The 25,548-nt window shown below is 47.4% G+C and overlaps 1 protein-coding gene across 4 annotated transcripts in view; it reads right to left on the bottom strand.

The window, feature by feature from the left end:
- The window catches only part of AP2B1 (adaptor related protein complex 2 subunit beta 1), a 77,474-nt gene that overhangs the window by 6,007 nt on the left and 45,919 nt on the right, over nucleotides 1-25,548 (bottom strand). For 3 of the 4 annotated variants that reach the window (XM_071447944.1, XM_071447946.1, XM_071447945.1), the window contains exons 15-20: nucleotides 21,898-21,939; nucleotides 20,043-20,186; nucleotides 18,641-18,786; nucleotides 16,086-16,215; nucleotides 7,547-7,631; nucleotides 6,566-6,652 (exon numbers count right to left, since the gene is read on the bottom strand). In XM_071447944.1, coding sequence (XP_071304045.1) covers nucleotides 6,566-6,652; nucleotides 7,547-7,631; nucleotides 16,086-16,215; nucleotides 18,641-18,786; nucleotides 20,043-20,186; nucleotides 21,898-21,939 — 634 coding nt within the window. The remainder of the gene's footprint in view (nucleotides 1-6,565; nucleotides 6,653-7,546; nucleotides 7,632-16,085; nucleotides 16,216-18,640; nucleotides 18,787-20,042; nucleotides 20,187-21,897; nucleotides 21,940-25,548) is intronic. The other variant, XM_071447947.1, reaches the window with a different exon arrangement.

The raw sequence follows: 25,548 nt of genomic DNA, 5'->3' as shown, positions 1-25,548 counted from the left end.
ATGGCAGAGCAGGGGAGCTGTGTCTAGGGAGCTCAGCAGGTGAGACACAGCCACAGAGCAGCTGCTCTTACACCAGAATCTTCATGTGATGGCTCCTCTTGCCATGGAAACACCCCCAGCCTCTGCTGAGGGGCACACTTCAGAGCAGGAATGTGCTTGGAGGGGGATACAGGGAGGGAAAGTGAGGCAGGGAAAACCTTAGGAAGCCCATTTTCTGCTCCCCTGACCTCAGTTAACCTCCAAAGAGCACAAAAAGCCCCAGCAAAAGATGCCCTGCCTCAGCCAGAGCAATGGTGAGCAGCTGGAGCTGATGCTTGGCTGGCCTGACCCTCCTGCCCCCAATCTGAGCACAGACTGGGGGAGAGCTGAGCCCCTCTCCCCCCAGGAAGCAGCTCCCATCCCTCCTGTGCTCTGGAGTATCAGCAATTTGGATTTTGGAGATCATCAGAGTTGCTAAGCAACAGTGGCAGGCTGGGGCTGGCTGAAGGCAGGACCGCTAATGCCATGTGACAGCACAGCCTTTATTTAAAAAAATAAAGAAATGAAATAAAGCCAGGCAGATCTTGCTGGGAGCAGGGAGCTGAGCCCAGGCCCCCAGAGCCCAGGGAGGCTGCAGCAGGGCTGGGTGACTCTGGGGACTCTGCAAAGCACAGCACACAAGTCCTTCAGCAAAGCAGCACAAGGCACAGCTGGCCCTGCACAGCAACTTTGTTTTCTCTCAAGGTTTCTTCTCAGAACCCTCCTGAAGCACAAGGGAAGGACACAGGGAGGTTTGGCCAACACCAAGGCCAGGGAAGGCTCTGACATCAGCCCAGCTTTCAGGGCTGGTTTGTTTGGTTTGTTTTCCTTGTATTTTCCTTTCTGAACAGAATTTTTGACCTCAGTCCCACAGCCAAGCAGTGCACATGGAAACACAGGGAGGAACAACTCAACAGCTCACAAGTCCTTTGCACTGAAGGGACCCAATCCTTTTTTAACAGCATTTTTCTCCTGGGTAAAGCAAAGGAAGAGCTCAAATCTTCTGCCCACCAGCTCAAGAACTTCACACCTGAACTCAGAGAGCCAAGATGAGCACCTGGCAGGGGGGGTGTGCACCAAGGACAGGCACAGCTCAGAGCCAACACTGACCATACCCCTTGTGTGACCTTTGTGGCAGTCTGCAGCAAACACTCCATAGCAGAAAGTACAATTTAATGCTTCTATTTTATGCTGTGATAGCCCAGAACATCCCTGTGCCATTTCTAGCAGCACCTGAATGGTTCTGAGCATCCAGCCAAGAACTGCATTCAAATACCAAGCACAGGCTGATCCAGTGGGGAGGCACTTGGGGCAATGTTCTGACACTACATTTATTTCCAGGACATGTAATATGCACCAGTTTTGTAATTTATTAAACTATCAGCTACAAGATTTGCACACACAAAAAAACAACATCCCATGCAAGCTTGTGTATGATTTCCCCCCAGGTTTTTTCATCAAAATAAAATCCAATTTACCTTTTTTCTGGCATTAGCAAATTATCTGGGGGAGAAAAACAAAGTGACCACTGCATACCAATAAAGCCACATTCAACTCAAAACATGAAAGCTGCTGTTTCACACCAAATTGTGGATCAGTGATAAACAAATTAAACCAAAATTCCTGTGCTGAATAGCACAGCAACTGATGGAATACCATTAAATGGGAGGAAATCTCCATGTGCAAGTCAGCTCATCCTCTTTCACTCTGTGGGTTTGGGTAAGCAGTGTTTAGGAAAAAGAAAACCATTTAGCTCATCTGATTTGCATATCCTAATGTAGTGATCCTTTAGAATTTAGTCAAACTTAGCATGCTGAAAAAACCCAGTGTAAACAAGGCAAACTGAGCTTCAGTGCATGCTCAGTTACAGGGGAAACCTCAGCTGCACCAACAGCACCCAGAATATTTGAGCTATAACAGTTAAGCAATCTATTTTCATGCACTAGATTGATGTATTTTCATTAAAAAAAAAAAACCCAAATCAATTAATTTAGCACTGGATTAATAAGAAATGAGAATGCTGGGCTATAACCATGACCTTGTGTTTTTCATTATTTCTGAATGAGGCTTTCTCAAGGGAACTTTCCCAACCTCTTCCTAAGAGGCTGATGCACAGAGCAGCTCTGATGAATTCAAGATGTGCAGGGCATCCCAAGCACACCTTGGCCCCATGGAACAGCTCCAGAGGGACTTGTTCCTCCACAGCCCTCAGGAACAGCCTCAGGCCAGGTCCATCTCTCACCACTGGGGAACCTGAGCCCCGAATCCTGATCTAAGCACTCATCTCTCCCTGAGTCACTGGGGAACGGTGGGAATACCTTCAAAGGCCCAGGATTTGCTTTTTTTGGAAGCAAAGATGGTGGAGACACAGATCAGAGCCCAATTCTCACTTACAGGGACCTGCTCCTCATCCCACAGCCTGGCACCTTATGCTTGGCTTCTCTTGCCCTGCTCTGGGCTACCTGCAGCAGCCAAGACTTTCTGGTTGCTCAGGGCTTTGGGATGAGCTGCCAGGGACAGGAGCTTTTTTTGCCATCCCACCAAAGCTCAAACTTGTCTTGTGGACACAGGATGGATCTTTTACCTACAAAGACCTGGGAGCACAGGCTGCCACAGAAGCTTCTCTGCTGTCTGTCTGTGTTTATCTCCTTTTTGTTTGAAGGAGGAAAAGCAATAACCTGGAGAGGAGTCTGCAGTTTGCACAGGAGGTGCTGTAAGGTGACTGTTGCACTGTGACAGACAGCTCTGGATGTACAAGAAACTCACACACTGCTTTTCTGACAGATCAAATCCCAGCCCCCAACAAATCCCTGTTTCAAGTCTAACTCACTTCAGAGCCAGTTCCTGAGCTCACAGCACCATCCTGGCTCTTTCCTGCTCTTCCCTCTCCTCATTTCTTACAGGTACATCCCAACCTTTTGGGTGCACACACCTGCTATCATGTCTGTCACACTGCACATCAGCTTCTTCATCACCCACTCTTGTCATTCCCCAGTTCCACTGGGCAGCATTCTTCATTTTCACCTTCATTTCCTTATTTTTCACCTCTTTGATTAGTCCTGTCTCAGTCCAGACACTTTCTAGAAAGCCTCAAGTGGGTCCATTGCCTGCAGTTTCCTTGCAGCATCTCCCAAGATTCCTGCCTTTCCCTTAGTAAAAATCTAAATAGGAAATAAGTGCTGGGTGTTTAGAGAGAAAGAAATTAAAATTTCAGTTTCTCCACTGAGGAAGAGCAGCACCCCCTGCTTGACTGCTCTGCAGGGCCCTCCAGGATGGCTGCACAGAACTTCTCCTGCTCCTCACACAGCACAGATGTGAGAATTCATGAAAGGAAAGGCTGTTTGCAGCTGGGAGATGGGGAGCTGGGAGAAGGGGAGCTGGGAGAAGGGGAGATGGGAGAAGGGGAGATGGGAGAAGGGGAGATGGGAGAAGGGGAGATGGGAGAAGGGGAGATGGGAGAAGGAGAGATGGGAGAAGGGGAGATGGGAGAAGGAGAGATGGGAGAAGGAGAGATGGGAGAAGGGGAGCTGGGAAAAGGAGAGATGGGAGAAGGGGAGATGGGAGAAAGAGAACTGGGAGAAGGAGAGCTGAGAGAAGGAGAGCTGAGAGAAGGAAAGCTGAGAGAAGGAGAGCTGGGAGAAGGGGAGCTGGGAGAAGGAGAGCTGGGAGAAGGAGAGCTGAGAGAAGGAGAGCTGAGAGAAGGAAAGCTGAGAGAAGGAAAGCTGAGAGAAGGAAAGCTGAGAGAAGGAAAGCTGAGAGAAGGAAAGCTGAGAGAAGGAGAGCTGGGAGAAGGGGAGCTGGGAGAAGGGGAGCTGGGAAAAGGAGAGCTGGGAAAAGGAGAGCTGGGAGAAGGGGAGCTGGGAGAAGGGGAGCTGGGAGAAGGGGAGCTGGGAGAAGGGGAGCTGGGAGAAGGGGAGCTGGGAGAAGGGGAGCTGGGAGAAGGGGAGCCAGGCTCTGAGGGTGCAGGGATCACACTCCTGCCCAGCCTCTGCCAGCCCAGCTGCTCCACAGGGCTCTGAGTGGCTGCTGGAGCTGTGCTAGGGCCCAGCTCTGGGAGCTGGGTATTTTTAGCTCCAGCTGCACTCACGTCACGGGGCTGGGATCAGGGAGGCTGAGGCATGAATGGTGTCTCAGCACTCACCACCTGGTGGGTGGGCTCAGGCTGGGCATGAATGACTGATCCCAGCAGATCCCAGCAGGGAGAACAGCTCACTCCAAGGAGCCAGCAGTGCTCCAGAGCTGTTCCCTGTGCACAAACCCAGCCTCTCCTCAGGTCTGGTGAGGAGCTGCTGGGATCTGCAGAGTTTTGTGCAGCTCTGCCACGAGTGCATTGCAAAGCTGCAAAGAACACCACAACCACTGACAGCCCAAACTGAGAGCTTTATTGTGGTTACACATCTCCTGCAGGAGAGTCTTTGGAAAGGAACCAGCCCTTCCTCCACAAGGATCAAGTTCCTAAAAATTTTACTTGCAAACTTGCTTTTTTTTGGAAGAATGGATAGTCTTAAACCTATTTTCACTGGATTTAAACAATCAAAATTGTGAATCTTGAAAAATTATCACCCTACTGATGCACATGGCCAGGCACACACCCTTGCTCTGGTGTAAACTAGAAGATGGACTCAGATTTCACCCAGCCTATTCTGCCTCTGCCCTAGTGTCTCACTTGCCATGCTGTGAGAAGCCTGCACCCCTGAGGATGCTGGAATTCCAGCCCTCCATGGGTTTTGGATTTGGCTGATCCTTGTGCAAGCAAGGCTTGGTGCTCTTAGGATGGTCTGAGCTAGAGGAGGTAACTGCCTGTAGGAAATCAAGGTGAGCAGGCTGAGTCAGGGCTACACTGGTTAAAAAAAAAAAACCAAAAAGAAAATATAGAAAAAATACAAGGGGCTCAGGTAAGCACACAAGATTTCCCTGGTTTTCCCTCCTGCAAGCTCTTGGCTTGCCCCATGCTCAAGCCCAGGTGGTCAAGGAGGGGTTGCAGGTGAGGGCAGCAGAAACAGAAGCCTCGGTGGCTGGAAGTGTTTGGAATCTTTTATGAGGTGAGACTCACTTTCTGCCAAAGAGGCTGGCAGGTCCTGGCAGGTCCTGCACTCCCCAAGCAGCCCAAGGGATGGGTTGTGCTCTGGAGAGGCTGCAGATCCCACTGAGAGGAACTGCCTGGTGTTCCCTGCTCTCCCTGAGAGCTGGAAACTTGTCCTCCCCTGAGCACCCCAGGCCTGGCTGAGCAGCCTGGCCCTGAGCTGGCAAACCCTTCTGCAATGGGGAGCATTCTGTCACTCCAAATTTCATAACATCCTCTTCCAGAGGGAGGAGGGGGAGGCCAGGCTGCAGGAACAGCAATCTTCCCAACCACATCCCCTTCCAGGCAGCACCTCAACACCAAAATGAGCAGCTTCCAGGGCTCTTCATCTCCAATCAGTGTTTCTGATTGGAGATAAAGAGCCCTGGATGCATCCAGGGCATGGCCAGGGCAGAAGGCAGCAGCAGCAGCAGCTCTGCAGTGCAGGGGGAGAGGCAATGCCAAGCTCAGTCAGGAGCAGAGGAAGGACTGGGGGAGGCACAGAGGTTGTTCTCATTTCAAACCCCACAGTGAAATCAAGTCATAAGGTCCAACAGCTGCTATTTTTCCCCTCCTCTTGCGTGCTCCAGCTTTTATATTCCAAAATAGTAATAATTATGAGTACAAAGAGACCCATGGTTTCTGTCTGCTATTGAAGCACGAGGGTGTTCATTGTGTAATAGCAGGCATGAGAGAATAAAAAGGTTACAGGGTTGGTAATCAATAGGGACACTTCTTTCATCTGTGAAACAGAGCAGCTTTTGGTAGAATCACTTGGCTCCTGTCCAGAACCTCCAGAACAGGAGCAGAGCTGCTGAGCTGGCCCCATTCCACCCTTTTACACTCCCTTATCCTTCAGCAGTAGTAAGGTCACACGTACAAGATGCTCACAGAGGAAACTCTACAGCCAAACAAACTGAAGGGGACCAAACATGATGAAAATGCATCAATATCTCAGCTAACATCAGCACACCCTTCCCACATGGCCTGTCCTCCTCAAACACCCAACACCCTGCAGTTTCTGTAGGGTTAAATCTTTCATAACAGAAAGGAAGAAAGAAGCTGCCAAAAGGTGAAGTGAGTGGCCCAGGGTGATGCAGCAGGGCTGGAACACTTTGATCACAACTCACAGCAGCAGGACAGGGCTGCTGAACAGCCCCAACACCATATTCAGCTCCATTTAAAGAGCAGCTTTGCAGGGAAGCAAAATATAAAAGGGAAAAACAAGAATACAAGGTCCAGAATGAAAGGAAGAAACAGACTGGTCAAATCAAAGACTTGGGATTTTTAGATGTGCTTTTATGGGGACCCAGCTAAAGTTTTTGACTGAAACAAGCCCTAGGATCCCAGGCTGTGCTATTCAAAAGTGCAATACTTACATCTTCATCAGCCATCAGCTTATTTTACTGAGGTGATATTAATAAGGTGATTTTTAATGGCAATACATCAAAAGTGCTCTCAGCATGGCAGAATGAAGCTACTCACCAGCATTCAGGTGACAGTCTTTAATCTGGAACTGAAGCTCATTTTCATTTGGAATATCCTTCCATGTTGCAAGGAAGACCTGGCGCTCTAGAAACAAAAAAATCCCCTCAGCACTGTGGGATCCTCACAGGACCCCAGCATTAATTAACACACCACAGAATATTCCAAAGTAGACACACTGAAGGGCTTTTGGGAACTTTCTGCCCTGCTGGGAACAGATTTATTCCTGGATTTACCTCAGTCTCTGTAAAAGCAGCGAAGCTTTGATGGATTTTGGATTTTGGCCTCCCCCAAAAGAGAGATAGTCTTTGCCATATGAGCTGTTTACAAGCCAAGAATATGCAGGATTTGACAAGAAGGAAGGAGATCCACATATTTAGGATTATGTTAGTGAAAGCTGCTTTTCTAGCAACTTCCAGCCAATTCAAACAAAACTTTTACAATAAAGGTGACTAGGAATACAAAAATTCCAGGGAAAATGGTGACTAGGAATACAAATAAAGTTATTTGTGACAGCTGATTCCTGCATGATTACAGCTGCTTGCAAGGTGACATGTGATGTCATTCCTGAACCCAGTGATGCAGTTTGGGAATACAATAAAGGTGACTAGGAATACAAAAATTCCAGTGAAAATGGTATGGGGGCAAATCCTAGACCCATTCAAGTGAATCAAACCATCAAAAAAACCCCAAAACTACAACAAATCCAACCCAAACAAATACAAAAAAAAAAAAAAAAAAAAAAAAAAATCAGCTTCAAAGAAAACAGATCCACCTGGCTGAGAGAATGAGAGGAAGGGACTTGGGTTCTGCAGCTGGAGGACAACGGGGACAGGACAAGAGGGACAACCAGACCAGACCTGCTGAGATGCCATGGCTTGAAGGTGAAGGCACAGGTGAAACAGAGCCAGGAGGCACCTGCAGCTCCAGCTGGGCACAGCCTGGCTGCAGGAGGCTCAGCACACACCCCAAAGCACTCACCCATTTTGCCATCCTCCACGAAAAGCACGTTGAGAGGGATGAGGCAGCTGAAGTAAAAGACATCAATGTTGTTTTTCACAGCCACCTGTCACAGAAAAAACAGGGAGGTTAAAGAGTCTCTCTCAGCTGGAAAAGCAAAGGGATCACACACAGTCTCAGCACCCTGGAGTGCTCTCTCTGAGCAGAGGCCAGCTCTGAATGGGATGGTACTGAGCTCCTGGGCAGGTTCAGAAAGGACCAGTCCCCTGCTCCATTTTCACTGAAAGCTGCCCAAACTTCTCCTGTGAACCTTTCATTGTGCTGCTTCAGAGCCAGCTCCACTCAGGGGCTCACAGCAGCATCCTGGCTACTTTCTGCTCTTGCTCAGTCTCTCCCCTCTCCTCATTTCTTACAGGTACATCCCAACCTTTTGGGTGCACACACCTGCTATCATGTCTGTCACACTGCACATCAGCTTCTTCATCACCCACTCTTGTCATTCCCCAGCTCCAAACCCCTGAGCAGTATTCTTCATTTTCACCTTCATTTCCTTATTTTTCACCTCTTTGATTAGTCCTGTCTCAGTCCAGACACTTTCTAGAAAGCCTCAAATGAGTCCATTGCCTGCATCTTCCTTGCAGCATCTCCCCAGATTCCTGCCTTTCCCTCAGTAAAATCTAAATAGGGAATATGTGCTGGGTATTGATTCCTGGAAGAAGAAAGCCCTGCTAGAGAGCAATCAGGTAAAAAAAAAAAAAACCCATCACTTGACAAAAGACTTAATTCTCAGTGTCATTAAACTCCACCAGCCAGGGAGTTTGCCCTTATCTGCTTTGCCTTTATCACACACACTTGCCATGTTCCCCACTAATCTCTGCTAACAGTTCTCCCCAGGCTGAGAGCTGCTGGGACAAGCAGGAGCAAATGGGAGGTCTGAGAGGTGCAGTGTCACAGCACAGCTCAGGAAAAGGCACCTCTGAGCTTTATTTCCATGCCTCTCATGCTCTCCCCACGTCAGCCCACACAGCTGGAGCCTGTCATGGGAGCACAGCTCAGCAGACACCTGCCTTTGCTGCAAGGAAGGGATCTTAAGTCTTGTAAGAAAGACCCAGAATTGAGGTTGTGTGGGGAATTTCAGGAGCCACTGGAGCTCCCACTTTGTTTGAAAACCCCCAGAGGAAGTTCTCCAATTTGTCACCATGAAACACAAACCAGACCATGCTAAATGCTGAGCCAAAGGAATAAATTTGCTGCTACAAAGATTTATGGCAAGACAAACTTCATTGACATTAATAATTACATATATTGATGTCCTACTGGGAAAATCTATTGTCCTACAGGGGCAAGTTGGGAAGGACACCCACAAATGTTGGTAAAAACCAGAGACAAGTGGAAGGAGATCAAGCTCCCAAGCAAACTCTTCTGGCAATTGTGAGGTCCCAGAAGTGCAAGGAACTGCAGAAAGGTAAATGTGACAATCTGTGGTGTTTCTACTTTTCAGCCATCACTAAAGGTAGCAGCTTATATTTAATTCCCCCAGTGCAAACCAGCTTAAGAAGGGATTAGTCTAAAGCCCACTAAAACCACACAAATGATGGTGCAACTGAGGAAAAACCTGGGATTGGTTCTCTGTACCAGGGACTGGCTCCATGCTCTGATTGCTGGCGTCATGCTCACGAGTTGGAGTGTTCAGTGTTTGAACCAGAGGGGTAAAAGCAGATTGGTGGGTGGACTTCAGTGATTCACCACTGCAAAATATGATGGAACACACTGGGTGAGGAGCCAAAAATGCACTTCAGAGTCTGGGAGGGGAGAGCTGGGGGAGGGACAGCAGTGCAGCCATTCCAGATGCTGTGCTTGGATATAAGTCATGGAGATGAGCCAGGAGAGGGAAAATTTAGGCTAAATGTCTGGGAAAACCAACAGTGAGAATTATTAAGCAGAACTAAATTCCTCTGAGGATAAAAGAAGCTCCAGTGCTTGGACTCCCAGTTAAAATCAGCCTTGACAATGCTCTCAATAAGAGGAACTGTAGGAAAACAACAAAGCATAGCAGGGACTACACTGCACGACCCAAGATCTTTTCCAAGTCTGATTTAATGATTAATTGCCTTGCCTTAGAACAACAGAGATTACTTAGCTTTTGTAGCTAATTGTTGTTGCCATACAACAGCAGTTTCTTACAAGAGGGGCTGGAAAGCAGCTCCCTCTCTCCAGTCACGGTTTTAGAGGCACACTCCAAATTAATATGCCAGCCCTGTCCCTGCAGTTATAAGGATGCTATAAAAAGGTATCTGCTGACCTGCTTCTCAACTCTGCAGAAACACACTGAGTAAGCTGCTTTGGCTATCTCTGGAGAGCTACCCAATTAAGATGCTCTGAAGTGCAATTTCTTCCCAGTAAAGAAAAATCAAGCCACATGGAAGCCTTCCTCCCAAACTGCATCACTGGGTTCAGGAATGACATCACATGGCACCTTGCAAGCAGCTGTAATCATTCAGGAATCAGCTGTCACAAATAACTTTTGCACATAGGGTGGAAAAGGCTCTCCTGAACCTACAGCACTGGGACATGACTGGGGAGCTCCTCAAAATGAGCTTCTGTTGTTCACCACCACACACTTCCCCCAAACTGGGCTCCACAAGACCTGGGCCATCAGAAGACACCTAGATGGGGAAACTCACACCAAGAAGAGGCCCCCTGAGTTGGTAACAGCTTCCCAAGGTCATGCTCCACATCTGGAGCACCCAGTGCCATCTGACAGGCTACAAAAGCAGATCCACAGCAGCACCTGCAAGAAGCTGAGCAGGTAATAACAGTGACTTTCCAAAAAAATCCAGTGCTCCTCAGGTGGGAACATTGTCCTGAGACAGGCACTGACATCTGATGTGATAGCAGGAGCTGAGAAGCCTCTTCAGGTTTGATATGCCTGTAAAGAAACCTCTGCTTGCATTCAACAAATCCTCCAGTCCAGACTAACTTTGCTCATGGCTCTGCTTTAACCTGCTGACCTGGACATGAACTATTAAATCTCTAGCTAGACCTTTAGCTTCAGACATTTCAGAGTTGAAACAGAAGCATTTTTAATAAAAATGGCTTTCCATTTGTGATCTTTTAGAGAGGGAAAAAAAAATATTGGTACCTTGTGAATTAAGTCAAGCAGCCAACAAAGCTCTGAGGGATAGAAGTCAAAAGGTGGCAGATTTTCATGTGATGCTTGACTGTTGAAAAGGTGTGAGCTCACTAAAAATTGGCTCAGGGTTACAAATCACTTACGTCTTGTTCATGATCTGACTAGAGGAAGCAGCACCTCTAGAAGTAACCCCTGGAATAGATTTGTTCACCTTCCAGCACGAGCACCCTTCTGAAGAGCTTTCTTGCAGTCCAGCCCTCTGAGAGCCCAAACATGGTATTTTGGGGAAGAAGTACCTCATAGGAACAATGTCAAGTTATTTTCTTCAATAGTGTAGGTTTCTGATGCTTTAAATCTCAGACTTGAGCAACAGAACTGACTTTCAAAGTCAAGTCTGAAAGCAACACAGATGCTTTCCATCAGCAGCAAGTACACAACATACCCACTTGGAATCCCATTAGCACCTACACTAAATTAAGGATTTACTTAAGTTGGGTTTTGCTTCAGAGCCTGGTAACAGCCAAACTGTTAAGGCAAGAACAACTCTCCTCTGCAGAGCCTTTTTTTACCTCACCAGGTCATGGCTTGCTCTGTGACAGTCTGCTGCTCTGCCCCCAGGGAAAATTGCTCCTCCACTTCATTTGGTGTGACAGGAAGGGTGTGATGGTGTTCACAGGAGTCTGAGGATGAGGGAAGAGACAAGGATCTGACTCCATGTTTCAGAAGGCTTGATTTATTATTTTATGATGTATATTATATTAAAACTATACTAAAAGAATAGAAGAAAGGATTTCATCAGAAGGCTGGCTAAGAATAGAAAAGGAAGAATGGTAACAAAAGCTTGTGTCTTGGACAGAGAGTCTAAGCCAGCTGACTGTGATTGGCCATTAATTAAAAACAACCACTTGAGCCCAATCCCAGATGCACCTGTTGCATTCCACAGCAGCAGATAACCATTGGTTACATTTTGTTCCTGAGGCCTCTCAGCTTCTCAGGAGAAAAAACCCTAAAGAAAGGATTTTTCATAAAATGTGTCTGTGACAGGAAGGGCTCTCAGGATGCCAGGGGTGCCTGCAGCCTCTGCCAGCCACGGGTTTGTGCTTCTTCTGTCTGTGCTCTCCCCACAGGGCTGAGCCTGGAGCTGTGCAGGCACAGCAAGGGTTACAGCAATGGTCAGGGAACACAGACTTACTGGGAGGGGTTGTGCTCTCCTGTGCCTTGCTGCACTTCAAGTTCAAAATGTACAATTTATAAATGTGCTGTACCATGTGGCAGACGTGCTCTTAACCTCCAAACCAACAGCTTTCCACAGCTGAGTGAGGAACTGGCCACAGATGCCAAGCTGTGATCCAAGTCCTTAATTCAGAGTGTTCCCAGGAGGGTTCTTTGCTGAAATAAGACTCTCACAAGCAGAGACTGTTGAAGAATAACCCAGGCAACAAACCCAAGCAGCATCTTTCCCATCGAGCTACCCACAGGTGTTGTGTGGTGGCTGGTCAGGGATTCTCACCCACGGGCAGATACTGTGTCATTTATCGAGCAGGCTCTGGAGAGTGAACATCTGCTGGCTGGAATTGCTGCTCACAACGATTCCCACAGAGAGCTGGATGTGTGAAATCTGTCTGCAAGTTCTGAGTGCTGTGTTTGTGACCTGAGCTCCATTAACAGCTCTGATGAATGAGAGCTCCAGCGGTTCTGCACTGCCAGACGCTGGAGCGTGGAGGAGCACAGGTGATGAGTTACAGCAGGAAGGATAAGCATCACCCACTGCATTAACAACACTGATATTTCCTCAGTGAAGAAGCTGCACCTTCCTCCTCTGTCTCTATAAAAAGGTTTTGCCAAACTCATTTCAAGCAACAAAAGTATCCTGCACCTCAGGCTCCACAGACTTCTGTGTTTCCAAGTGCCCCTTCTCAGGGAGAAATGCGGCTGGCAGACCTTTCCCTTTCCACACTCAGATAATTTTACTGAATTAAATAAAAAAAGCAGTTTGAAGCATTCCAGCTTTTTTCAGCTGCATGCTCTGTAGCTGCAGCAAGCAGGGCTGGCAGCTGCCAGCAGGATGTGACACACTGATGGTGCATTCTGAGTGTGCATCCCAGGAGAGTGGCTCCAGCCTCAGGCAGGCTTGCTGCTGCTCCAGGACTGCCTACAGCTCATTTTCACCTGCACTGTCTCCTGCAAGGGGCTATAAGCTCACAGAAGAGATGATCAGGTTTGTGCCATGACAGGCCAAGCCTGAGCTCTGAAACTCTGGCTGTAGGTTGGCTCCACTTCACCCATTTCCAGGATCAGGGGAGCAATTCTTGTGTGCTCCAATGGGTATTCCAATTTCACAGCATTTCCTAGCTGTTAAAAAGCCAATTATTAGGAACAGTGGATCTCTTTAGCATAGAAAGGCTCTCAGCCCAGGCATTTTCTAACTCCAAATTTGACTTGAAGAACTACATGGAAAGAGTTAATATTCCCACCAGTGCGAATCCCTGTTTTAGGAGGGAATAGCTGAAGGTCTCACACACATGGTGCCAAAGACACCTCACCCAGCTGGCATGGCCCTAGCAGCTCACATGTCACCAGCAGTGTCACTCACAACTGCTTTGGTTGTGAAAAGGCAACACTGCAGGAGCCAGGGAGACCTGTACAACTCCCAGAGGTGTCTCAAACACCCAGGAAGGTCAAAAGAGCCTTTCACAGACCTTTGGGCAAGGGCTTGTTGTTATTTCTTGGTGCCATAAGCACCAGGCAGCCCCAAAAATGCTGACAAGGCACTGCAAAGGTGTCCCCCACCAAAATTAGAAGCACACAAATACCTAAGTCAGATTTTCTGACTTAGGCACACTCCAAAGGCAGCTTTTTAATCTGACAGAAGTTAAAATCCCTGCAGAGAGCAGGGATTGGGGTTTGTTCAGCCCTACAGTGCTGTGTCCAGCCCAGCTTTACCCTTTGGATAAATCTCTGCTTGACTGGGGGTTAAAGCTGAGTCAACAAGTCATGAAAATGATGATGATTATTTTGGGATGCAGGGGAGAAGCCTGGCATTCAGTATCACACGATGCAAGGTGACTAGCAAACACAAGACTCTTCAGCTATATTTTACCTAAGTAAGCCTCTGAAAATATTTCAGCCCTCCTCATCTTCTTGCAAAAATGTCTTTTTTGTTACTTTGTCAAATATTTTAGTTTCTCTCCATGATTACAAATGTCAAGATTAAGTGAGCTGTGTTGGGCGAAAGATTAGAAATGGTAATAAAAATAACCTGAACAAGACATGAATTCATTACTTCTGAAATAGTTGCCTAAGGAATGTACAACTAGTCTTTGAAGTGTATAATTAACATGACAAAAAGTTGAAAGCTATCAGTTTGGTTACTTCAGGACTTATTTTTCTTGTTACTAAAAACAAAAAACTCCCACCAGAATAGGAGATGAACATAAGGTCCTCAGGTTCAAATCAGCCCTACATCTGCTTCAATGTTCCCTAGCTGAGGAGAAAAAAAAAAACCACATTAAGTAAATTCAACCTGATGAGTGTTTTGGTTCTTCAATGAACACAGGAACATTTGGATTCTCTACTCCTATATTATGCTATAAATTGTTCCCTAAGTAGGTCACCAAGGCGATTTCTGTTTCAAGACAAATCCTCTCTACATGAACCCACAAAACAAAACCAGAGCCTTGGCTGTCAGGGCCTTGATAGATCTCCATCAAGCCCACTGCTGTCAAAAAAGTAAGGGGAGTGCTCTTTTTAACTTGGCATCTGCTATCATGATTCAACTCTTTGCAGAGAAATATACTATTACTCCATATGGCAGCTTCCCCAATTGTAAAAGGGCAGCCAACTTCTATGGCAATGAGAGCCTCAGCAAATTAACAACTGAGTCTGGCACTAATGAATGCTCCACTGTCTCAATAGAAGGTAGCTGGAGGTTTCCTCACATGTTTTCTCTGAGCTTTGTTCTAGCAGGAGATGCTACAAGAAACAAACTGTGCTGCAAGCCCTTCAGAGATTTAATAACCCAAATACTTCACTTCCCTCCTGATCAAAGGAAGCAGCGACTTGAGAGTGCCTTGCTGAGAGTCCCCAGTGCTGTGGAGGCTGACTGGGACTGTCACCTCCACACTCCCCTCAGAGCAGGAGCCACATTTCACCACAGCTGACCCAAATGTCACCTCAGCTTCGTGACCTGGTTGCAGAGGGAATCCAGCTGTTCCAGAGGCTGGAAGGGCCCAAGAGGGTGGAAGGCAGGCCATGGAATTCATTCACTGTCTGTGCTCCTCCACTGCATGACTCTGCTTGGAGCCCAAGTGTGGGACTGCTCCTTTGAGTGCCAGAGGAGCTATTTCAAGCTGTTAGCCCAAAGACTCATCAATAAGTCATAAGGCCCAGAATGGAAGTCAAAAGAAGGGGAAAAAACAGTTGCTGAGACAGAATAAATAGTAACTTCCATTGCATCCTCTTAAACTAAAAAGAGAATGAGCTGCTTCACAATATTCCTCTCTATGGGCTGCTACACTGCAGGAATCCAACCCAGTTCCACCTCCTGGAGACCTGAGGTGAGAGAGGCAGCTGCAGTGCAAGGTAACTGCATTTTGGGATACTGGGAAAATCATCCTAGAGGACCCAGAGGTTATAAATCCTTGAAAGTATTTAACTCCAGAGCAGAAGCAGGAGTTGCTGACCTCCACTCCACAGCATAGCAGCAGTGGGGAAGAACCTCCTGATGATTTCCAGAGCACTGGAGACAGTCTCTGGCCCAAAGCAGAGGGGGAACATCTCCCTGGATCTGTCCTGTCTTTATCAGATTGACAGCCCAATGTGATAAAGAGGCTCCCCCAGGGAGTGCTGTCCCTGCCATGCACCAACACCCTCATTAATGAAACATTAGCTGCTGACACCATTTCTCCTCTGCCTTTCCTGGAACACACACTTTGCCTTGGATTAAGCTGTCTGGGGCAGGGATGTGCCTTTGTGAAACAGGCTGGAATTTAAGAGCACTAGAGAAATATTAATCACTCAGCAGTTGCCATATTCCCTGCAATTCCTTTAATTGCCTCCATTCTTACTGACAGCTCTCCCTGCCTGCTCCACCACAGGTACTTCCTCTGTTCAGACCTGCCCCAGTTCTTAAGCCCATTCAAACCTCATGCCCAGTTTACAGAACAGTGTAACTGCAAAAAAGCCCTTAATCTACACAGATGCAAGCAGTAGGTTTGAGGTGTTTGAAAAGCCATAAAATTCAACAAGTTTCCATTTCAGTTTTTCTGGGAGAAGCTTGGAAAAGGAAGAGGACTAAATTTTGGCCAGACTCAAGGCCCAGATCCATGAGGTCTGACTGTTTTACATGGTATTGTGTGATTAGAGTCTTACCTCACTGTTTTGGGCACCTGCTGAGCTCCCCCCTGCCCAGAACGAGACAATCCTTACCTGGAGGTTGTTCAGAGGCTCCATTTTCATGACTGGTCCCAGAGTGTTGAGGGGCAGGGAGACATCAATGCTTTGGTTTGGCATCAGAGGTGTGTGAATGGCCAGGGGGGTGCTTGGGATGACTCCAAAGCTGGGCAAGAGAGAAACAGAGGTGATGAGAGCAGCCCTGCATTGTCCAAAATATGTCCAAAATATAATGTTCCTTTTGTCAAGCACCACCTGCCTCATCTTCCCACTATACTCCTGAGCTGCCCCTGCTGCTGCTCCAGGGAAGGAGCACAGCTCAAATGAGCAGACAAAGCAGGACAAGGCATGGGAAACTCACTCATTTGCTGACAAATTCACCATCCTGCCCCAGGGCCCAGCTGCTGGGAGCTCTCCCATTACCCACAGGGCACTGGTCTGTGTGCTGAGCAAGGAATGACCTGGACTCAGAGCCAGGTGCTGCTCCTCTGCTCCTGAGCACTGCAGGGAGGGTGCATCACACACTGCATGGCTGCTGCAGTGGCACAGGGAGCTGGACAGCCAGCCAAGGAGGAACATGTGCCTTGGAACAGCACTGCAGAACAAATGAATCAACACATGCAGCTGCCTGGGCCTGAATGACAGCACCTGGCCCAGCTGCCTGCTTGGAGGCTCCTTCACTGGGGATGTGTCCCAGCAATGTTTACTTGCCTGTTCAGTCCAAGGAACACTGAATTCCACAGGCAGCTCTGCTGAGCATGGAGAAGAGGGAAAACATCTCACATTGAACACAACCCTCCTGTACTACAGACCAGCTGCTTTCCAAAAGCAGATGGAAGCCCTGGTGTTTTGGTGTCCACTCATAAATGCATTTCTCTTCAGCAGGATTCACCTTAGCTCAGAGGTCTCAGGAGGTTTGCAGGATGGATAGGTGTATGTTTTTATTTTATTCACTAAAAGCCTGGCTCTGCACAGGCAGCCACATTTATCAGGTTTGCCATTCTTTCAGAAACCAATAAATGCCCCATTCTTGGTTCTCCTTAGTTTTCAGCTCTAGAAAGCTGAAATAGGAATATTCCTAGCAAGGGCTTAGCCACATGATTTGCCTTCTGCAGCCATTTCACCTTGGAGGACACAAACCCTCCTGTTCTCCCCAGGACTCAGAGGGGAACCAAACTTGCAGTTGGTTACTAAGGGGCTGTGATATTACAGCACACCGGAGCTTTAGATTTCTTTTATTTTTTTTTTAATGCTTTATCCCAAGACTGCAGTGAATACCATTAGCAGCAGCAGGAAAGGAGGGAAAGGCAATAGAAAGTTCCCAATCACAAACCTTAATATTCACACTTAAAGAACCAGCCCTAATGCAGCAGGCACAGTGGAAAGCATTGACAGGAGAAGAACATTTGTAAAAGAGTAAATAAATAGTTGTAGGTTGTATATGGAGCTTGTGCTGCAAGATGAAAAACTGCTGGTTTATTGTACAGTATTTAAACTTTCTACATCCTCAAAGCAGGTGTGGCTAAAATATAGCTTGATGTATGGGGGGAATAAAAAGAAAAAAATCACAAAATGCCTTTTGTTCCAGGTTAATTTGCATGAAACATTCATATACAGCAGCTTAGCAAAACTCTCCAGAAAATATGGCAGTCCAGGGAGAACATTTACTAAGACTTATTTAGCATAATGACTTTTCTAAGTAAATCTTATTCGTCCCAAGAAATCCTGAATTTGCAGCAGTGAGATTAAAGAGATGGTTTCAGTGGATCTTCAGCAGAGAGAAGCCTTTTCCAGTGAAGTGATATTAAGGAATACAGAGAACATGTCAGTCACAAGGTACTCTTTGCAGCCTTGATAAGAAGTAGCCTGGTCCTTGCTGAAGATAGCACCCAGCAAACCACAGGATAAGCTCTCTGGAAAGGGTATTTGTGGGAAGACACTGTGGCTGTGCTGCCATGTCATGTCCTTTGGCTGAGATGGGTTTCCAAGAACAATCTGAATTCCATCATCCAAGCTCTGAACTTTCAAGTGGCTGCTGCTTCTGACAGAATTGTTCTGCTGCCTATTACAGGGAGAACATGTGCCACAGGCTCCCAACTTGCAGCTCCTTCAGCGACAAGCAGCTTTATTAAAGAGTCCTGTGCTTCCAGACAGTCTGAGGAGCAGCAGAGCAATTAAGTCAGGAGGCAGAGGCATCATGGGTTGGTATTTGTGCAGCTCAGATCCTGTCTCTGTGTGCTCTTGCTTTGCCCAGGGCACTTACTGGCTATAAACTCACCAACCTGCCTAACAACTCATGAAGCTGCTGGAAAACTCCACTGAGGTGAAAAGGGGCAGATGCTGTTTCAGAGCTGGGAGAAGCATGGCACTGTCTGCTGCCTGCTTCCTCTCAGATTCATCAGTCTGTGTTTTCAGCCCTTTCACACCATTTTGGTGTGATGGAGAGGTCAGGCTGTATCATCCAAGCTATTTCCATGACTGCATTATACACCTAAGCACAAGCCCTCCTTAAATTTAGCATTGGAGGCACAAACTCCTTTCGCAGGAGGATTCAATCTGTTGAACATGGAGCATTGCTAATTTTTCCTTACCTGTTCTTATTGAACTGAATGGCAAAGTCAGTCATGTGCTGCAAAGCCTTATTGGTGAAGTTCATCTCCATGTAGATGTGTCCCTGCCTGTGGCTGAATGTGCCTGAGATCTCCAATCCTTTAGCTTTCACTGCAGGCAGCCAAACCTTGAACACAAGAGATGTCATTCAGCATGGCCAGCCTGGCCTGAAGATAACAAACAAGCAGAGTTTTCCAATAGAGCTCAGAAACCCACCTGGATTGGCACACTGAGCCCACAAAAGCTAAAGAAACACTGCAGGGAAGATGGGACATGGGGTGTTGAAAGGATGGAGCTCACCACTGAGGAATAAACTTGCTGCTCCTAATCCATATTTGTTCACAGCACCCATGGAAGAAATCAAATTATGACAGCATTGGTGTGCACAAGAGCAGGGACAGCCTGTGTCCATCACAGCAGAATGAGACTCACCCAGCCTGCTGCTGGACTTCTCTGAGGGCTGGTTGGGCTGTCAGGGGCAGGACAACTAAAGTCTGAACCAAATAAAATCACAGGGCTGATACTATTATCTGTTGGGTTCTGGATTCTCAAATCACCTCTGTGGGAAAAACCCAGACCCAGATCTGAGTGGTGCAAAATGAGCCAGTACTTGCTCAAAATTACTGGGGTTTTTTGTTTTTGTTTTTTATTTTTTTAAATATAAAGTACAATAATTGCAAGGACCAAAAATTTTGAGTACTGTCTGCAGTACCTTGAGATCCTCTGTTTCAGAGGATGGTTTAAAATTACCCACCCATGGGGTGCTAATTGAGTGCTAATTTTTGTTTATTCCCTTTCAGGAGCCTGAGCCTCCTGTGGCTGCTCCACAGCCAGTTTGCAGAACCATGTTTTGTGTCTCATGATCCCTCCCAACTCCACGCTTCAGCCAAAGCCTCTGTGATCTCTGTCGCTGACAGAACATTTCTCTGCATTCCACTGCAGCACCATCATCCCAACCACATGATTTTATCTCCACTGTCACGTTGGATTCATCCAAACAAACAAACAAACACACAAACCTGCTGGGAAAGTTGTTGCAAATTCTGTCTTGCCCTCAGTTTTCTGGGGAAGCTTGTTAAGAAGCAGGTCTGCAGGAAAGCTGCTCTGACACAACTGAAAGTCTGGGATTTATCTAAGCCATTCTTTAGAGAAATGCTGTCACAGGTAAAATGAGGCAACTGCTAGAATGCCAGAAGTCTGTAACTAATAACTAACATTCCAACATGTGCTTACTCTACTTGGGAAAAGCCCAGGGCACCCCTAATGGGATTGAGTTGAAGTTTTAGCACCAGAAAGCCACAATAAATGGGCCAAGTGAGCAATGTCAGGTTTGTAGCTCAAGGGGAGGCAAGGAACTGGGGATGGTTGTTTTTCCTTACGTACAGACTTGGGAGCCACATATCCTCCAGGAGCCATCCCCATGCCAGATGAGAGCTCAAAGAGATCGTTGAGTCCACTGACCACTGCTGGGGTGGGAGAAGGGGCAAAGGTGGCTGGCACAGAGGAGGGAATGTAGGTCTGTCCCACCTGGAGGAGTCAAAAAGAACAGGCACTCATTAACATCACGTGTGAGCACTGCTTATTAAATAAACCATGAACTCAGGCAATATCCTAAATATTTTAAAGCCATTTGCAGCTTCCCCACTGATTTATCAATAGTGCTAAATTATGCATTTGAATTCCAAAGTTCTTGGCAGCTAATCCCTACACTCGGCTGTCACCTCAACCAAGCTTCCACATCATTTTTTATAGCTCCAGTTATCTATTCCCACTGTAGAGGAATCTTTCTTCTCCATATCTCCTCCTCATAACACAATATGCTTTGTGGATCTACCCTACATAAACCCAAGGAGAAGAGCAAATTTCTTCAAACCTTCCCCCAGCTACGTCAGTCTTGAGGAATCTGCAAGATTTTGCATATCCAGAGATAGCAAGGGAGTCATGACCGTGTTGTGTACTCCCACCCAAAGCCAGAGCTCTGCATGCTCAGCACTCGGGCCCTAAAGGTTCATTACATGAAGCAGAGCCTGCCAGAGGACAACCTTCCTGCAAGAAGGGCAATCATTCCCTCCCAGGACCTAAATGAGGGCATCAAAGCTGGAATATTAACGTTTAGGTGCCCAGCTTCAGATGGGACAGTCACACTCAAGTTACACTCCCAAATTCTCTTCCTGTGCTTGAGATCAGGATTCCCCAGGCAGCAGCCCAGAAACAGGCAGAGGGACCAGGACAGAGGTGCCTGCTGGGTTTTTGCTGGCCCAGGAGGGCAGAGACCTGGCTTTGTAGGTATGATCACCATGGGGAAGCACCTCCCATGTCCTGCTGTGGGCTGCCTGGCTGTGCAGGTGTCCTGTGCCACCAGCTCTCCTCTGCCCTCGTGCTGAAGGAAGGAAGGAAGGCCAGATTGGCAGGGAAAGGAGGAGAGAGAACGACTGCAGCCATAACAAGGGTCTCTGCAAAGCCCTCCCTCCAGAACTGAGTTTGCTTTTCTCACTCAATTACTGGATCCAGAGTCCTGGGAAGAGGGACTGGAGCTTTCTAGGGGACACCTCTTCTGGCTGCGGGTTGGAAGCACACTCCCTCCTGCCCACTGCATCTCCAAGCCACGTTTCATTCCCTTTCCACGCTCTTCTGGAAGAAGCTGCCATGAGCTTGAAGCCAAGGCTGCTTTAAGAGCAAGTTGAAACTATCCCATGTCCTGGCAAGAGCTGTAGGCAGGAGGACACCCCCAAAGCACAGGCACAGAGGAGGTGGCAGCACTGACCACACAGAGTAGGAAAACTCAGAGCACCTGACCCTGATGTCCAAAAATCCTACATGGAGTTTGGGAGGAGAAAGCACTTGAGTTCAGGTAGGTCTGTGGTGACACTGGGTTAGGATTACAGGCCAGGCTTTGTGAGTAGGGATAAGCATCCTTGGCCTTTCAGCTGCTAAAGCAGTTGCACAAGGATGAGGCACTGCCAGGGTTAATGCTGCTGCTCCAACTAAAAGCTCTGAGGAAGAAGAGCTAAGCAGAGAGAGTGAACAGCTCTGGCCCTGGCTGCTCTCAGGAAAGCCCAGCTGGACTCAAATCCACATAGGTGGGGACCTGTGTGTTTCAGTTGCATTTCTCCATTTTCAAACAACTTCAGGGCTTTAAAAAGCACCTTCCAGCACTCAGTGGGTGAGCTTACAACTGAAAAACCCCTGAGCTTTGAGCAGCTTTGGAAATTGGGGAAAAAAATGGAATGGCACTTACTGCCGGGCTTCCTCCAATGCCCCCGCCAAGGTCACTGCCAAGCTGAAAGAGAGAAGGAGAGAGAGGAGAGGGAGAGGAGATCATTTCAGCCAAGTGTCAGCCAGCCAGCACGGACCACTCCTGCACAGGACAGATGGAAATGCAGTGCTGGGAAAGCACAGGGAGCAGAGGGGCTGCTGTGGGAGCACAGTTACCTAGAGAATGCTGCTATGTGAGCAGAGTTACCTGCATTTGCAGAAGTTACTTCATCTGACTTACTCCAGCCCTGGGCTTGAGCTCTTCAGCAAAGCCTGGAGTCTGGCAAGGAGCTCCCAGAGGTCCTGCCTGCTCTCCTTGCTGAAAGGTTTTGGTTTGAGGACAACCCCATGCCTTCACTGTGGTTAATAAGAATAAAAATCCATCCCTTCTTGTGCCTGTTGTCTGCACCAAAACCTCCCTTTTCCACGTTTCATGCATTGGTGCTTTCCCCTCAGCCCTGCTGCTGCCAGCAGGACCCAAGCAGCTCCACAAAACCCAGTGGGGTAACTGTGAAATGGCATAAAAATAAAACTGACAGGAAGGCTCACTTCCTGAAAGCTTTAGTTTTCTAGGGAACAGCTGCTAGGAGCCATGGGCAAACACAATGCACCTTGGCTGTGTTCCTCAGACAGCAGCTCCTTTCAGCACTGAGGAAGAAAAAGAATGGGATCTGTGCTGCCTCTGACAACAGCTCAGAGAGGGGGGGCTTTGAAGATGCTCCCCTCCCTCAGACAGGGAAAAAACAGCTTCATCATCTACAGCAAAGAGATCTCACAGTGCACCAGGCTATTTCAGTTCCAATTTCTGCCAAGCTGCACAGTCACATCTGAAGTGACCCAAACAGCTCTCCAGAAACACTAAATCCTCTCTGGGGCTCAACTAGAAGCTCTCCCCTCACAAGTTCCCTTTACAAAACACCCAGACCACATTTCCAGTGATAAAGTCCATTTTTCAAATCTCCCCATCATTCTGCACGCTCAGGAGAATTCAGAGATCAGGACAGGCTCCAAGGCTTGGCTACAAGTGCTGTTTGCAAGTACATCACCCCTGTGAACAATTAAAATGCATTTAACAGATAACCAGGAGCGAACAAGCACAGATCTGCAGAGGTTAACTCACTGCAGAGACATCTCCAGGCTTATCTGTGTCCCAGGCTTTGCTTCTGAAGACCAGGGTAATTTTTTTTGCCTAGAACAGGGGTTTTTTGGGGTCACATTCAGACAAGGAACATGACCTGACAACATCCACAGGGGATGAGGATGATGCAGGGCTGAGGTAAGAGCCAGCCCCATTAGGAAAAGGCTGGGCTGGCAGACCAGAACATCACAGCTCACCAGAGATGGTCTCACTCTACTCTTCCATTTCATTAGTTTGGGGAGTTAGTTTGGAGTTAGTTTGCTCTTAAAAAAGCATGTGAAAAACTGGGTCAACAAAGGCTCTGGATATGTTGCTCAAATAAGTGCTGGTGTGTCAGAATATTGAACAAATGCACCATATAGCTGAAGCAAAAGCTCCCAGGACTGCCTATGCTTAGAGCCAAAAAGGCTCTGACCTTTTCCCTCTGCGCAAAAAACTTGGAAATTAACTTTGCTCTGATCCCCTCCAGCCTGTTCCCTGAGAGATCTCACAGCAAATGTGTTTTATGCTGGTCAAGAGACACCATAAAGCTTCATACCTCTCTCCATCAGAGCACAGATAAAAAGGATAAATTGCCCTGAGAAGAGCAGCAAAGGTGTAAGACAGTGACTTACCAGAAGATAACTAGCCTCCATAAAACCTGTAAAATGTGACAAATCCCTGTGCTCCCTGGATCTCTCTCCTATTCCCAGGCACCTCTCCCTCCCCATGTCCTCACAGGAGCGACATTAACCACTCCAAGTGGGTGTTAGGAAAGAACAAATCACACACAATTTGCTTTTTGTTAAGAGGCCTTAAGAGCTTTTTTCCTGTGTGGGACTCAGTTTATCCCTACTTGAGGCCATGGTAGAAGCTGAGAGATTCCTCATCTTTTTCAACAGCCACCTCTCCACACAGCAGCCCAGGCTCTGGCTGTCCAGTTTTGTTCAGCTGACTTAAGAAATAACAGATAAATGTGAGTGATTCCAAAGTCAAAAGAAGGCTCAGTCAGAGACCAAAGGAAGCCAGCCAGAGGATGCAAATCCAATTAATATTGAGCTTATAAAATAAGGCTTATTACACTGTCAAGTCTCCCCCACTGAAACAGTCTGACAGAGCAGAGTTCTGTTCTATTGACTGCTCTCTAATCCAAGCCATGGTTTAGATTAATATATCACATCATTTACATCTTGTTACTGGCTCACTGAGGAGTAATAAATGCAACTATTACACCTCATCCCTATTCATAGTCTTGCATGCAGATGAACTTCAAGCTTTATATTGACAGGCAGCAAAGTCTGGGGGAGAAGAAAGAATCCAGTTCATTCCCAGGTATTATTGTATGCACACAGGATTTCTGGTTCTGTTGTCTGCAGCAGCAGAAAGGCTGGTTTATCAAGCAGCAAGCATTTTACAAAGGGTATTATGGAAATGACTGAATAATTCTGCATAATCAAGCCAGATGTTAACTATTCTAGCATTTCCTACTACACTCATCAGAAGGAGCTGCAGGGTAGGAACCCAACCTCGAAGCAGCTCCTACACTGATGGTGGCTGCAAGGGACAGGGAATGACATATTGGGGTTCCTTGAGCTATCCACAAGTCTTCCATTTTCCCTAAATGTCAGGCCTTGGGGGGGAAAGTAGAATGTGGATTTATTGCTTTAGTTAAGACTTCAGTTCTCATAAAAAGGAGAAAAAAAGCCCTGACTGGCTCAGAGAATTTACCAGGAGCCTCTGTGTGTTTTCAGATTGGATCCACCATCTCTTTTCCATGGCAGGAAGCTCTGAGCTGCTGCAGCCCCTCTTTAGTGGCTGGAGGGCTCTGCAGAGCACAGCCTGAGCCTCTCCTGGCTCCTGTGCTCGGGCCCAAGCACTGCAGATGTGCTCCAGAGCTGCAGAAACAGAGCCAAGGAGCTGCAGCTCCTCCAGGTCCCTACAGGCAGAGCTGGCTCTAGCCTGACTGAAGAGAGAAGTGACAGCATTTCTACTGCACCAGAAGTTACAGGGGGGAAGTTAATAAAGAACTGATCAATTCCACATCAGATCCAGGCTGCCCTTCCCATTGCAGCAGCACAAAGTCTCTTTTTCTGTTTTTCTTGCCTGTCACCCTCCCATGGCACCGATGCTTTCCCCATTCAGGAACTGCAGGTCTGGTTTTCCTCCTGTGGGATGCCCAAATCATAACTTTATTCCAAACTCAGAGTGATGGAAGAGACTGTAACAGTGTGTGAGTAAGAGGGAAGGAGGAAGACAGAGAGAACAGGAACCAATTACCCACGGAGTGTCCTCTCCCATCTGGAGTGACAGGCAGAGTGCAGAAGGGAAGAAACAGAGATTAGTCAGGCTTGAAGTGCTGCTGAAACAATTCCCCAGGACTGGCAGCTCTGGTTAACCATTTCCATTTGTCTCATGGGCAGACAGACACTCCTGCCAGGAGGACAACCTGGATGTGCCTTACAGGAGAGTCAGGAACAGCCCCACACAGGAGAAGACCACGTTAATACAGCTGCCAGC

Source organism: Agelaius tricolor, unplaced genomic scaffold (assembly GCF_023055355.1).
Source record: "Agelaius tricolor isolate 1412-34295 unplaced genomic scaffold, bAgeTri1.0.p SCAF_25, whole genome shotgun sequence".
NCBI classification, from domain to species: Eukaryota; Metazoa; Chordata; class Aves; order Passeriformes; family Icteridae; genus Agelaius; species Agelaius tricolor.
Note: the sequence above shows the minus strand (reverse complement) of the source record. Positions and strands in the feature narration are given on the sequence as shown.